The 12,756-nt window shown below is 38.5% G+C and overlaps 1 protein-coding gene across 34 annotated transcripts in view; it reads left to right on the forward strand.

The window, feature by feature from the left end:
• Window positions 1-12,756, forward strand: part of LOC113460896 (uncharacterized) — a 237,018-nt gene that overhangs the window by 91,040 nt on the left and 133,222 nt on the right. For 16 of the 34 annotated variants that reach the window (XR_012580788.1, XR_012580777.1, XR_012580789.1 and 13 more), the window contains one exon: window positions 11,421-11,461. The exons of 15 other annotated variants lie outside the window; for them this stretch is intronic. Coding sequence is in view for 2 of the 19 variants with exons in the window: in XM_074542741.1 (XP_074398842.1) it covers window positions 11,421-11,461 (41 nt within the window). In the remaining 17 variants the exon portion in view is untranslated. Of the gene's footprint in view, window positions 1-2,585; window positions 2,634-11,420; window positions 11,462-12,756 lie in introns of all 34 variants that reach the window. 3 more of the 34 variants (XR_012580794.1, XM_074542714.1, XM_074542707.1) reach the window with 1 other exon arrangement.

A 12,756-nucleotide genomic window follows, 5' to 3' on the forward strand; every position in this document is an offset into this window, starting at 1 on the left:
ACACTTTTCTACCTGTCTTATAGATTGAATTCAGTTGGAAAATGGATGCTGAGAGTTTTTGGGAGTTTTTTTCACCCGTAAATGTATTTTCGTATATTTAATTCTCCAGTTATAATACTTGGTTACTCCCACTACCTAAAGACATGTCAGAGCTATTGCTGCTTTTTTATTTCTCTATCATTTTTATTGACTCTAAATTAGTATACATTCAGTATTCTGCTTTAAAAATTTTTATTTGGATGAAATAAATGTCAACACCTTCAGCTTCTTGGTAGATGTGCTTTGTCTCTGCTTTTCCTCTCTTTAGATTGCTAAAAGTGATTCTCGAAATCCTAAGATAAGTGCAAAGCACTACTAGTTTGGGGGACTCTTTTTTGGCCATTCTTTGTAGTCTTTTGCATGCATTTCTTGCCTTTTTTTGGAAGATTTCTTAGTTTCCCTCACCTATGAATTTCTAGTGGTCCTGTTTGGTGCTCTGTTTTGGAATTCTTTATGTTTTACCCCTTCCTTTCTCTTTTACCTCTACCTACCCACAGTCTTTTCCTTCTCAGTGATTGCAATTACATCATGCAAAAGCCACCGTTCTTGTTTTCCTATTTCTGTTTTTTTGCAGATATTTTAATGCAATAGCCTTGGCAAACAAGGGCTGCCTATTTGAGTGCTGAGTTTGTTTGTGGGTGAGGTTGTTTTCTCTCTCTCTCTCTCGTGCTGTCTTAGTCTCCACATTAACAGTTTATGGTTGAGCTGCTCAGGAGGTCTAAACCCTCTCATGAATAGAAAACCAAGATGAAAATGAGTTGTTACTACAAAATCATCTTTAAAAACATGATGAATATTTGATTTTTGGACATGCTGATTCTGAATAATGGAAGACAGGTGTGTGAAGATAAATGAAATTTTCTTTGCGTGTGATGTTAACTACTACAGATTGATAGATCAATACTTAGATGCAGTTACAGGCAGAGCTGAATGCCAAATTAAGTATAGGCTCCTGAGTGCTATAACATAGATGTTGCATTGTGGAAATTCAGTTCTAATATATTGAGCTACCTTCTGTACTCTTTAAAGCAATGTTGTTAAGCATATCTGTTTTAAATATCTGTGTTTCCCAGGCCTGGGCAACCCTCCTATATCAATATCATGACTCATAATTTGAGCCTCTGCCTTCAGTCATCTAGAACTGAAATTTGTCTGACTGCAGTTGAGTTATACAATGTCCTGTTGCACAAGGAGATGGACAGTTCCTATGTAATACCTGTTTCAAAACAGTTATTAGAAGACTGGAAGCTATGAAGAAGGGGGAAGAACACCCAAAAAGGGAAGCACATAGAAAGTCACTCACTATTTAGTATAACTTTTGCAAGTATTCTTTCTAAAAGTGAAATAGATCCATGTGCCTGGTTCATACCCAGGACAAAAATTAAAGGCATTATGATTTTAAATGCAGGTTTAAAAGACCCCTCCAAAACAGAAAAAAAAGACAAAAAACCCAACCACAAAAGATATGAGGACTGAAGTTCTCAGCATAGACTGTTGTTCTGTCACTGGGATTTGGCAAATTAGACACTTGATGGAAGGAATGTAGGCTGGAGTGCAGTAAACTGTCATGCAAATGCTATGCTGGCAGGGTCTCATCTTGATTTCTGTTTCCATAATTCTTATAACAGAGATCAGCATCAATATACAGTGGTCTTTTTTATTCATATTAAATTTACAAACTTAAAACAATCAAGATGAGAGACTACATTAAATATAAATTTACAGTTTCATATATAAATAATCCCATCTCTTTTTATTGTGCCTTTAAGCAAATGTTTAAATTTCACTGTGTGATTCCATTGATCTCCTATAGCAAAATTATGTATATGTTAAATATTTATTGAATAATTGATATTGTTTGAGAAGCAATTATTTTTATCTTTCTCTTTTAGTACTTATAATGGTATTAATTTGTCACTATTTGCAAGTTCTGACTTTGTAAATAACTGAATATGGCAGACATCTCAAATATAGGCTTTACATCAGAATATATAGTGTTCACAAGCTCTAACATCCATCCATCTTTTCTCATGTGCGACTGTTTTCTTCGTCAAGTCCATCTCCCTTCTCTCTGAAGTGATATGTATTTTTTCCACTCAAAACTCACTCTTCAGTGAAAACTTTCATTTTTTTAGGAAATAAAGCATTAATTGTGTTTGGACATACATAAGCATAAAATTGAGGGGGGATAAGCATTTTATAATCCTTTAATCCCACTTTAGAATTACAGAAAGCACTGACTGATATATGTTACTTTTCTTCAAACAGTGTATTATCTACCTGTTGTGGCCCCAAACCCTTAAATTCCATGTTCACCTAAACACTAACTTTTGGGGTAGGGTAGAAGCAGGAAGGAATGGCCATATGGAAAAATATCCTGACCTCTTCTCCTCTAGGTTTGGTGTACAGTAGAAGCCAGAAGATTTCACATTGATCTTGGACAAATAATTTTCTTTCTTAGCGCTTCTCTTGTCTTCCACTTTTTTGTGCTTCCTTTATTTGGATTGTGATTTCTTTGGTGAAGAGACATTGTGTATTTATTTCAGAATGACGTATGCACTGGGACAAAGTTTGTCCTCTCTCAAAGGGTACTGGTAAGTGTGCTGTTCTTCCTCTACATGAAAGGTAAATGCATCTTATTCCTGTCATGACCTTCTGGCACATTCCTTCAGCTGTGACTGTCTTATTACTTTTAAAAGGTCCAATGGGATTCTTTTTAAGACACATTTTAAGAAGTCTCTTCAGCCGATACATGAGTTTATAGTTATTATTAGTTTAAATAAATTTATTTTTAGTTTATTTTCTTTTCTGAATTTTTATTTTCTTTTCTGGATGTTCCAGAGCTGTTCTGACACTGAACAGGTTAAGATAAAAGTTATGAGCATCTACTAAATCCAAATACTGAGGAATTGTAAGCAATATATTCTACAAAAGAAAAACCCCCAATCCCCAGTGCCTTGGAAATATTATTCTTTTAGAAAGCATCAATAATTTTTAATGATATTCAGAACTAAAATAAGAAACCACCAAGACACAGAGGCTCTTGTGACTGTATCTAAGAAGACTTCAAGAGAAAGGCTGTTCAGCTTTCAGAAGTTCAAAGGACTCCAGAAGACAGCAGCCTGCAGAGTATGAGGTGGAATTCCAGCCAATTCCTACATTCCTCCTCTCAAGAGTCTATTCAAGCCAAGCCAATGAGAATTCGCAACAAAGAGGCAATTAAAAATCACTGTCATCCTTATGCAGGTTTTTTCTTAATGAGTTTTTTTTTGTTGTTGTTGTACTTACCAACAGACTATATCGTCTAGCACTTAGGGAAAACATATTTGCCTATTAGATAACCACATTTTTCTTTGCCTTCTTCTCACTGCACCACAGATGACTATTTTCCTGTTATGTTTCTTTTTTTTCCCCTTTCTTTCCCCCAGTTCTGTGCTGCTGTAGGGTCTTTAAAATTGGATGGGGGAAAATAAATGGTGAGGTTCTTTGCCATTATTGTAAAATCAAATCTTGGAGAGCTTTATGGGGACTGCCCATAAAGGAATACTCCATAAAGGAGCTGTTAATGAGACTTTATTAACCTCAGACTATATAGCATGAAATATTATGTTATAAATAAATGTGGTGCCAGGGCCAAGCTGCCTAATAAATGGCATGATAGAGGGGATCATGTGCCTAGGGAATTATGACATAGAGCATTTCCCCTCCAAGTCACTATTTTAAATTCACCATGGGCTGGCAGTGACTGAAGGCCATTATTACCCAGTGATTCTTAAACAGGCTATGTGAAATAAATGGGAGGTCTTGGTTCATTTCCTTAGGGAAAGAGGTCTATGCTCCAGGTTACAGTAATTGTCACCTCAGTTCAAGGCTCAGCACAGGAACTGCACTTGGAAAGGCTGTGGCCAAGGAGTCACTCTTGTGACTTGTCCCCTGCCTCAACACTCTACAGCATTGCCATGCTGTGGTGTGAGAGTTAATACTGAGGGTTCCTGCAGAGGCTCATTCTTTGGATAAGCAGAAAGCTTTGTTTCAGACCATTACCAACAATATCCTCCAAGGGCTTCTTCCAGTACCCCGCTCTGATAAATTAATTCTATATTTAATAGTACTCTTGGTACAAATAAATGAGATAACTTATGGAAATACGTATAGCTGTGGTGAATATAATAAGAATGAAGTCCTTTGTAATTACTAAATTCATTTAAAAGGAATAATGATTTATTATAAAGTCTTGCTTGGCAGCAAGGAAGAAGACAGGCAGTTTGAAAGTCTATTTCTAACTTATAAGTGGATTCTCATCATCTAGTCTAATTAAATTGCATGCTATTAGTTTTTAATAACCTGGGAAAATGGAATTACAGTTGTATAAACCATTGACTAATGATTTCTTCAGCAACCTCAAGAGAATTAAATGTAAAAACTTATACGAAAACTAGTTTAAATTTAAAAAGGAAGCAAACAGCAAGGTAAACTCATAAATGGACTCTATTCAAGAAACTAGAAGTAAAATGGAAATATTAGCAAAAAAAGAGAGTGTTTTCTCTCAAAAGTTTGTGATTTCTTTCTTTTCACTTGCGCTCACCTTTCTAATTTTGTTTCTTTTCTTTTTATTTCCAATTAGTCTATTGGCAAGGGGAAGAATAAGGAAAATTGGATTTGTAACATTGTGCTTGTGAACAGAAGCAGGTTTAAAGCTAATATGTCATTGAGTATGTAGATTTAAAAAAAATAATTCACAAATTTGCCATTAGAGCTTATTTTTTTCTTTTTTTTGTTTTTAACAGACAATTAGCTTACATTAAAAGTATCAAGAAGCAGGAATATGTAGATCAATTTCACCATTAAAAAAGAAAAAAGAAAGAAGGAAAGGGAAACAGCACAAGATGTGTAGAATTAGTCACCAAATTTACATATACCGCTCTGGGAACTGGAAGCAAAATAGTCACACAAGGTGCCTTGATGCTTAGTTCTGTGTTGCTATAGCCCTGTGTTGAATATTAGATATCCTTAGTACATGGAGATGTAGAGCAAGGTAATGGTGGAATTTTTCGTATGCTCTCACTTTTTGGCAGATCTTGAGCTATAATATAAAAAGTAAGCCTAACATCTATCAAGTCCTGGTGGACTTCAAGGTGAGTTAGGTTCTATGGAGTGAATGCAGTCAATTAATTTCAAAAAGGGAGAGCAGACAATTACAAGGTAAAAACAACCCACCAGCCTCTTCAAATAAAAATGCCCATAAATACCTCCAAATATCTGGCAGTCCTTACGTGGAAAGAAACTCTTCTGTTCTTATTTATTTGTTTATTTATTTGCCTCTCTCCCTTTGAAATCAAGACCATAGACCTGAACAGGAGACCTCAGCTGGGAATTAATTAGAGGAGTTTGGACTGGGAAATGACAGTCTCAATACTATTATACTGCCATGCCCCAGCCTTACTTCTGTTTCTCCTGTGAATATAATTAATGCCCTGCACCTCTTCTTAATAGCGGCAGTAACTCTAGCACAGAGACTTTATTGCTCCACGGCCCAAGGAGAATGCTCTGCTGCCTTTCTGGGCTCAGTGTCATCTGTCAGACAGATTGGCCCTGTCTCAGGGAAGGGCCATTACACACTCAGTTTAGGCGTTGTTCCCACATGTCTTGTGGAAAAGCAGTCATTTATCAGACACGTATCAGATGCATGGACTCTTTTTTGTTGTTGTTTTTCAGTGTTCTATTGCTCTTTCTCTCTCCCCATGTATTAACTGGTGTACCATTATAGCTCTCCTAGTTTCCTCAGTGATCATGCAGAATCTTCTATTATGTCTGATAGGCTACATTTTCTTCATCTGGAACACAGAAGGGAGGATATTTGCTTCCTGATGACAAGTAATGGCACCTGCTGAGCACCTGCCCAGACACAGTAAATGGCAATATGGCAAGGAATGGGATACCTCTAAAAGAGCAGAGTGTCTTTGTAAGACACTTTGGCACTGGTAAAGTAGCCATGAGGCTCTGAGCCTCATTTTCTGATTTGTCACTCACAAGAGGAACAAGAGAGGATGTATCTGTTACCTTCCTCCATTTCCCCTGATACAGCAGCAGTAATTGACTTTCAACAAGGAGGGACTGGTCACCAGGATGGCGTGGTTGTTTGCATGTGTCTGCTTGGTTGGTTGGGCTTTTGTCACTTCCAAAAGATGTCTCCAGCTTTGGAAAGCCTTCTAATGACAAGTAAGATCAGATGCCACAACTGCAGGTGTGAAGAGGTCTGGCAGAAGAGTGGAAGCTTTCATTAGCAGTATGTGTGTTTTTTGAGACAACTGAAGTCAGTTCCTACTAGAGATGGGTGAATTGTTGTGGCCTGAGGGAGAGCAGGAGTATGTTCAGCTTTTAAGTCTATGGTTGGTGTAGCAAGAGCTAGGCTCAGAGAAGTAATGGGTGGCTGCTTGGGCAACATGTACCTACCAACAGTGAAGCAATGTATAAAAATGGATAAGGAACTGAAGAAATTCTCTTTGTTTAGCTTAATTGTTATCTGTACCCCTTCTCTACCTCAATGAATGTCCAAATTCTCACTGGAAGAGCAGGATTAATCATAGAGTCATAGAATAATCAAGGGTGGAAAAGACCGCTAAGATCATTGATTCCAGCCCTTTTACCCAGCACTGCCTCTTTACTACTTAATCAGATCCCCAGGTGCTACATCCCGATACCTTTTGAGCATTTCCAGGGATGGTAACTCCATAACTTCTCAGAGACCCCATTCCAGTGCCTGACTACCCTTTTAGTGAATAATTTTTTCCTAACAATTAATCTAAACCTCCCCTGGCACAACTTAAGTGCATTTCTCCTTGTCCTGACATTGCTTGCCTGGGAGAAGAGACCAACCCCCTCATGGCTCTTTGCTCCTTTCAGGCAGTTGTAGAGAGTGAAAAAGTCTCCCTCAAGGCTCCTTTTCTCCAGGCTAAACACCCCCAGCTCCCTCATACAATTTGTGCCCAGACCCTTCTTCATCTTTGTTGACTCTGATTGGGCAAATTTGTTCTCCTTGGCTGGCTACCTCAATGTGTAATCAACATGTAAGCAGAGGTCATCCTGCCCAAAGAACCCTGGTGATAAGCATGTGTGGGTGTAGACAGGAGACATTTGAAGATGATAGGGAAACTTGTACATTGCTTCTCTCTGAACTTTGAATAGGACAACCTTAAGATACTTTCCCATGTATTTCTTCTCGACTGTTGCACCAAAAGCTTGTCCTTTAGGATTTAGGATTCTTGGTAGAAATGCATGCTGTACTTGTACCAAAAAAAGTGTCAACACTTAGGCTAACTAAAACCTTTTTCTTCTATTACAGATCTATTTTTCTGTGCCTCTTGAAATACCTGGGAAGTAGGAACATAGTAGAAATTAGTCTTATATGATAAGCCAATACTTTCTTGTTCTGCTGATTTTCCAGGCAGTTTCTGGTGGAGTCATGTAAGGATATGACCCTTTGCTGCTCATCAGAGCAGCATTGATCAGTTCTTACTGCATATATGCTACACATGCTACTTTAATGGTCCATTGCTGCAACCAACTGGAAATCTTATTCAAAAGAATTATCTTTCTCCCAAAGAAACTGCATATAGCACAAACTTGTGTTCTTGCTGCTCTCATTTAATAAGAACATGCAAAATCTGAATTTTGCTTTTGGGCTGTGGTGTATATTCTTCTTCCCCAAATCCCAGGCATGATAAAGATGGTGTTTCAAAGCTAATAATTAAGAAACCAAAGTAGTTTCTCATCAGTCTCTGAAGTAGAAGCAAGCTTCGGTTTTTGCAGGTCCATACTACAAGGACTCATATGCCCAAATGCGTACACGCCAAGGAGGTGACACTTTCACAAAGCAACCAAATTTGAGACTGAGAGGCCCTCAGAGATTTTTAATCATTAGCTTCTAGAAGGTACTGTTTGATGGATGTGAGGGAATATTTTTGTTTCTTTGTCCCTGTACATTCCCTTTACCACACACATGTAAAGCGTATTAAGAAGTTGCCTCCATGTTCTCATTTAAATGTGAATGTCATATGTTTGTACTGCTAATTCCTTCTTAAAGCTGCTTGATCTGCTCATGTTGATTTATATCTATATGTTTAATAAATAGTTTCTTTACATGTTCCCCATTGTTGATTCTCTGAATGAATGATTTTAACAGTACTGGGACTAAACTAATATGGAAAATTGCTTTTGAGGAAAAAAGGAGGAAAAATGATCAGTAAATTAGTCTTCTGTGATCCCTGGTCAAAACAGAGTTTTGCCAAGTGACATTAAAAAACAACTGGGCAAGACAGAAACCTTGACAAATAAGCTTTCAAAGACTGTCCAGCTGTAATGCCTCTTCTACTCCATTAATAATGTTTCTAGAGTATTTACTTATGTGTTTTTCCTGGTATAATCACAAGATTCCTTTCAGCCTTCTATTAGGCCTGACTCAAAGCAGATTGCCACAAAATGCCTAAATTATTAGCTTTCATGTCTAGTAAAATTTGGCTGAAAATATGTGGTCAAACTCCTGGTTTTATTCTTTAGCACAGCCCAGAAAAGAGCAAGATATTTTTTCTCTGCTGAAGCAGTGGATTTCAGAGGTCTTGTCAAGACTCCTCACTCTGATGGATATTGCTGCAGCCAGGCTTTTATATTAGTTTTCATCAGTGCCATATCCAAGGCATTTTTGTGTTAAGTTTTTGTCTGTAGAACTGATCACTTGAAGTACCCTCCACTGTTAACAACTCAGTCTTTTCTTTAGGTGACTATATCCAAGTCATAAATCACTGTGAGCTTAGATTGCAGTGACCATAACAATTTTTCCCACCTCCTGTTCATTCCAATTCATCTTATAGCTTAGATTCTACCTTACAATCCTTGCATACTGCAGGAAAAGTATATCTGTATCAGAATGTACTGAATCAAATACATCCAGTGTGCATAGTAATCTATTAAATGGAATGCATACTGCATTTTTAAAGCTGGCTTCTCTGCTCCTTTTTTTTTTTTTTTTTTAAATGAAGCATAAATTTAGATTTACAAACCTTGTAGAAACACTGCATGTTCTACAGTCCCATAGGTCACTGTAAAACTTTTTCAGTTTCCAAATACAAGTGTTATTGGTGCATTCCTGTTGTATATTATTTACAGTTGTATATTGGCCATATGAATACTATACATTTAAATTTCTTTTGATGTGACTGACCATAAAACATTTTTTAGACATTTTGTTTCCTTGATAGTGATGGTAAATTAAACAGTTACTCATTTGGGCATTCTTTGTGCTGGTAGAGGCCTTTTGTTGCAATTTGGAAGAAAGCGTAGTCATCAGTTAATGAGTTTTTAAAACCATGTGTGTTTTTTCAGTGCTTGTCTCTTCACCTTGGAAGCAGGATAGGTTTTCTGTGCTAAATGAGAATGGAAGTACTGCATCAGTTCAAATTTAACACAATGTGCAGATGAGACTAAACTGTAGTATCTGGGAACACACTTTCAACACAGCACTCAGGGAGCTGCTGGAAAACCAACAGAATAAATGCAGCCAGAAAGGTAACCAACAATGTTGTTCCACTGAGCCCTGTGGTGCCTGTGCATTGCTGCTGCTAGAGGAGCACTCCTCTGAGATGTCACTGTCGTTTGGAGGAGCAGATTACCTTCACCAGCTGCTGCACGGAAATGATGGGTGTACAGCTCCCCCTGCAGCACCTTCCCTCCAAAAACCACGGGGAACACAAGAATGGACGCTTCTGGCTTTTGATGACTTTGTCACTGGAAAAGATGTTTTGTACCCGAGTCCTTTTCACCAGTGGGGACTTGTTTTTGTCTGTAATAAATATCCGGATTGACATTGTTGCCCTCAAGTGCATTAGGATTCTGGTCTCAGCTGAGATCTTTGTTTTCCTGGCTTTTTTTTTTTTTTTTTTTTTTTTTTTTTTTTTTGGTTAGAATGTCTCAAGACTGGCTCCCTGCTTGCTGTTTCTGGAGCTCTCCTCCACAGGCCACCTCATGTTTTCCATAGATGAGTACATTTGTTAAAAGTAAAGTATGAAGATAACTACCCTTTCTCCTTTATTCTCTCTCTTCCTTCACCACAGTGTTCCCTCTGGTTAGTTCAGTCTAACTGAAATAACACAGGGAGGATCCTCCTGGTTTTGCTTCCCACTGAAGTGACAGTGTACTTCTTTTACCTGTGTATGCTTTCTGGCTACATTCCATTCCTTTAGTTTATGCCACCTTTCTGAAGATAATTTTTTTATAAGCATCTTTTTCCATGAGAAGAGTGTCTTAGAAAGTGGAGGTCAGAGACAGGCATGAAGAATTTGGGAGTTCAGTCCCCATACAGTGATATGACCTTCCCCATACTGAGGGTCCAGGAAGCCATATTTGAATGGAAAATTGAAAGCAGTACTTTGTGTGCTTTGATTTTTTTCATCAACGAAACTGCCCTGATCCTGAACTTGCATGTATAGAAAAATTGTCTTGGATATTAATCCCTGGATCATAAGGGTTTGCCTGTGCAGACTAACAAAGATGTAAACTGAAGGTACCTTAGGTAAACCATACTACAGCCCTGTGAAACCACGTATTAAAAAAAAAAAAAACAACAAAAACATGGCCTAATTTAATTTTGCTTAATTTTTTTCTGCAACATATTAAACTAAAACAAATTTAGGTTGCATTTATGCTAGGCTTTTAATGTGCTTCAGCTAATCCACTTGAAAGGATAATTCAGATGAATTTTCCTGAGTGGTGCCATGTGGATGAGACATGGCACACAGCACCATGCTGTCCAGATATATTCTCTCAGGAGATCAAAACATATAGCAATGAACAAGAAGTGACTACATTCAGATAAAAGATCAAAAGCAGTAGGAGCATTGGGAGGAAGTCAGAATCAGGAGAGGCAGAGGAACTGTTGTGGTGGGGGAATCACTCACATAATGGCCTCTCTTGCAGCTTTCAAGCTCACCAGAGGGACTGATTAGTGACCAGCATATAAAGCTGCTTGCTGGAAGGTGTCTCACCTAAGAGAAAGAGCCAAGAAAGTAAGGTTTTGGGAATAGATTCTGGAATCTTCATTTTGATCAAGGGAAATCACTTTGCACAGGAGAAGTAAAATTTGAAGGTTGATCCTGAGTCTGCATATGATATTGTCACTTCCAGGAGGAAGAAAACAGTTTGACATCTCCACTTCCGATTTATCCTGCCAAGCTAGAGTGTGGAGAAGCCCTTAGGCGCACCATGTTTTGGTGACAAAGTTCTTGTACTTTCAGCTAAAGATACTAAATGTAAACATCCTATTTGTGTATTGTGTGCAAAGCATTTTGACAGCATGGTTTTACTAATTATTGCTTGTTTCATATTTATAGATGGTTAACTCTGCTATGGAAAGGGAGCCATTTAAGCAAAGGTAAGTCACTCCTAAAAGAGGCAGCTACCATTTTGTGAGGACCTACCAGTGTGGCCTATCAGAGAATTATGAGAGTCACCCTGTTTACTTTTTGTCATATTTCTGGTAAGTCTTCATCACATCTGCCAAGTGGGATACACTAAGAGGAAAAGAGGAACGATTTCTGTCAGAGAAGCAGCTGGACATGCACTTGCAGTTAATCTCAGGGGGGTGAATGATTGGGATATCTTGCCTTGTACACCTTTTTAATTCCCAGTGAAAAACCTCTAGGATGGATGAAAGACCAGATATTTTTTTTTTCCCTCTCTGTCTAAACTGTATAAATTTTGTGCATCTTTTAGAGCTTTTGCTTTTCTAACAAAGGAAAAACAACAAAGGGCCAGAAGGTTTGCCAAACCTGTTGTGACAGCATCCAGGAAGCTCCCTGCTGGGGAGAGATGGGGGTAAGGATGACCTGTCTGACTGTGGGATCTCCTGCTGCAGGTCAGCTGAAAGCCATTGCTTGCCCACTTGCCTATCGTGTGTGCTGGATTGAATTGGCTTTTAATTTGCACAGTGTCTTGGTTTGCTAATACAGGTGTCTGGTAAGGAAGGCAGGAGCCTCCTCTGAAATGGAGAATGTAAACCCTCCCCACCCCTCCGAATTGCTATAAATTTTAAATTAAGGGGCTCTCAGGCAAAAATATGGGAGCAGGAAATAACAGTTCTTTAATAGGGAAGGAAAAAAAAAGGATAAAATAAACAATGCAGTACACTAGAACAACACTGACAGAGTCAGAACCCAACCTGACACCCTGTGGGGTGTTGGTAGCAGTCTAACTGGAAATGTGGCTGCAGACTTCATGAAGTGTCAGGTGTGGTTCTGTTGGAGCAAGGAGGTCTTGTAGAGAAGGATGTATTCTTCCTCTGAAGATCCAGTGGAAGAAGAGACAGCTGCTGTTTCTCTGGGGAATCCAGTGGAGAAAGCCGTGCTGGTGTCTCAAAAACCTCTGGATTATATCTGGGAATGCTTGGCTCCTCCCTCTGGGTGGAGCATCTCACAGTGGGATGCTGTAGTTCTTATCAGTCATGCAGTGACGTTCAATAGCTGTTATCAGCAGATGTCCCCTCCTGAGGGAGGTGTGAATGTGGTCACTCAAAGAGAGAGATAAAGCAAACTGCCCACTTGACACAGGTAATCTGCCATACAGACGGTAATGGAGGTAATGGAAAACATCTTGCCTGGCAATCTGGAACACACAGGTATGCTGAGTGGGAGCAAAAGTCTGCTTTCCCATAACTCTTGGTAATGAATA

The sequence above is a fragment of the Zonotrichia albicollis genome, chromosome 1 (genome assembly GCF_047830755.1).
Source record: "Zonotrichia albicollis isolate bZonAlb1 chromosome 1, bZonAlb1.hap1, whole genome shotgun sequence".
Lineage (NCBI taxonomy): Eukaryota > Metazoa > Chordata > Aves > Passeriformes > Passerellidae > Zonotrichia > Zonotrichia albicollis.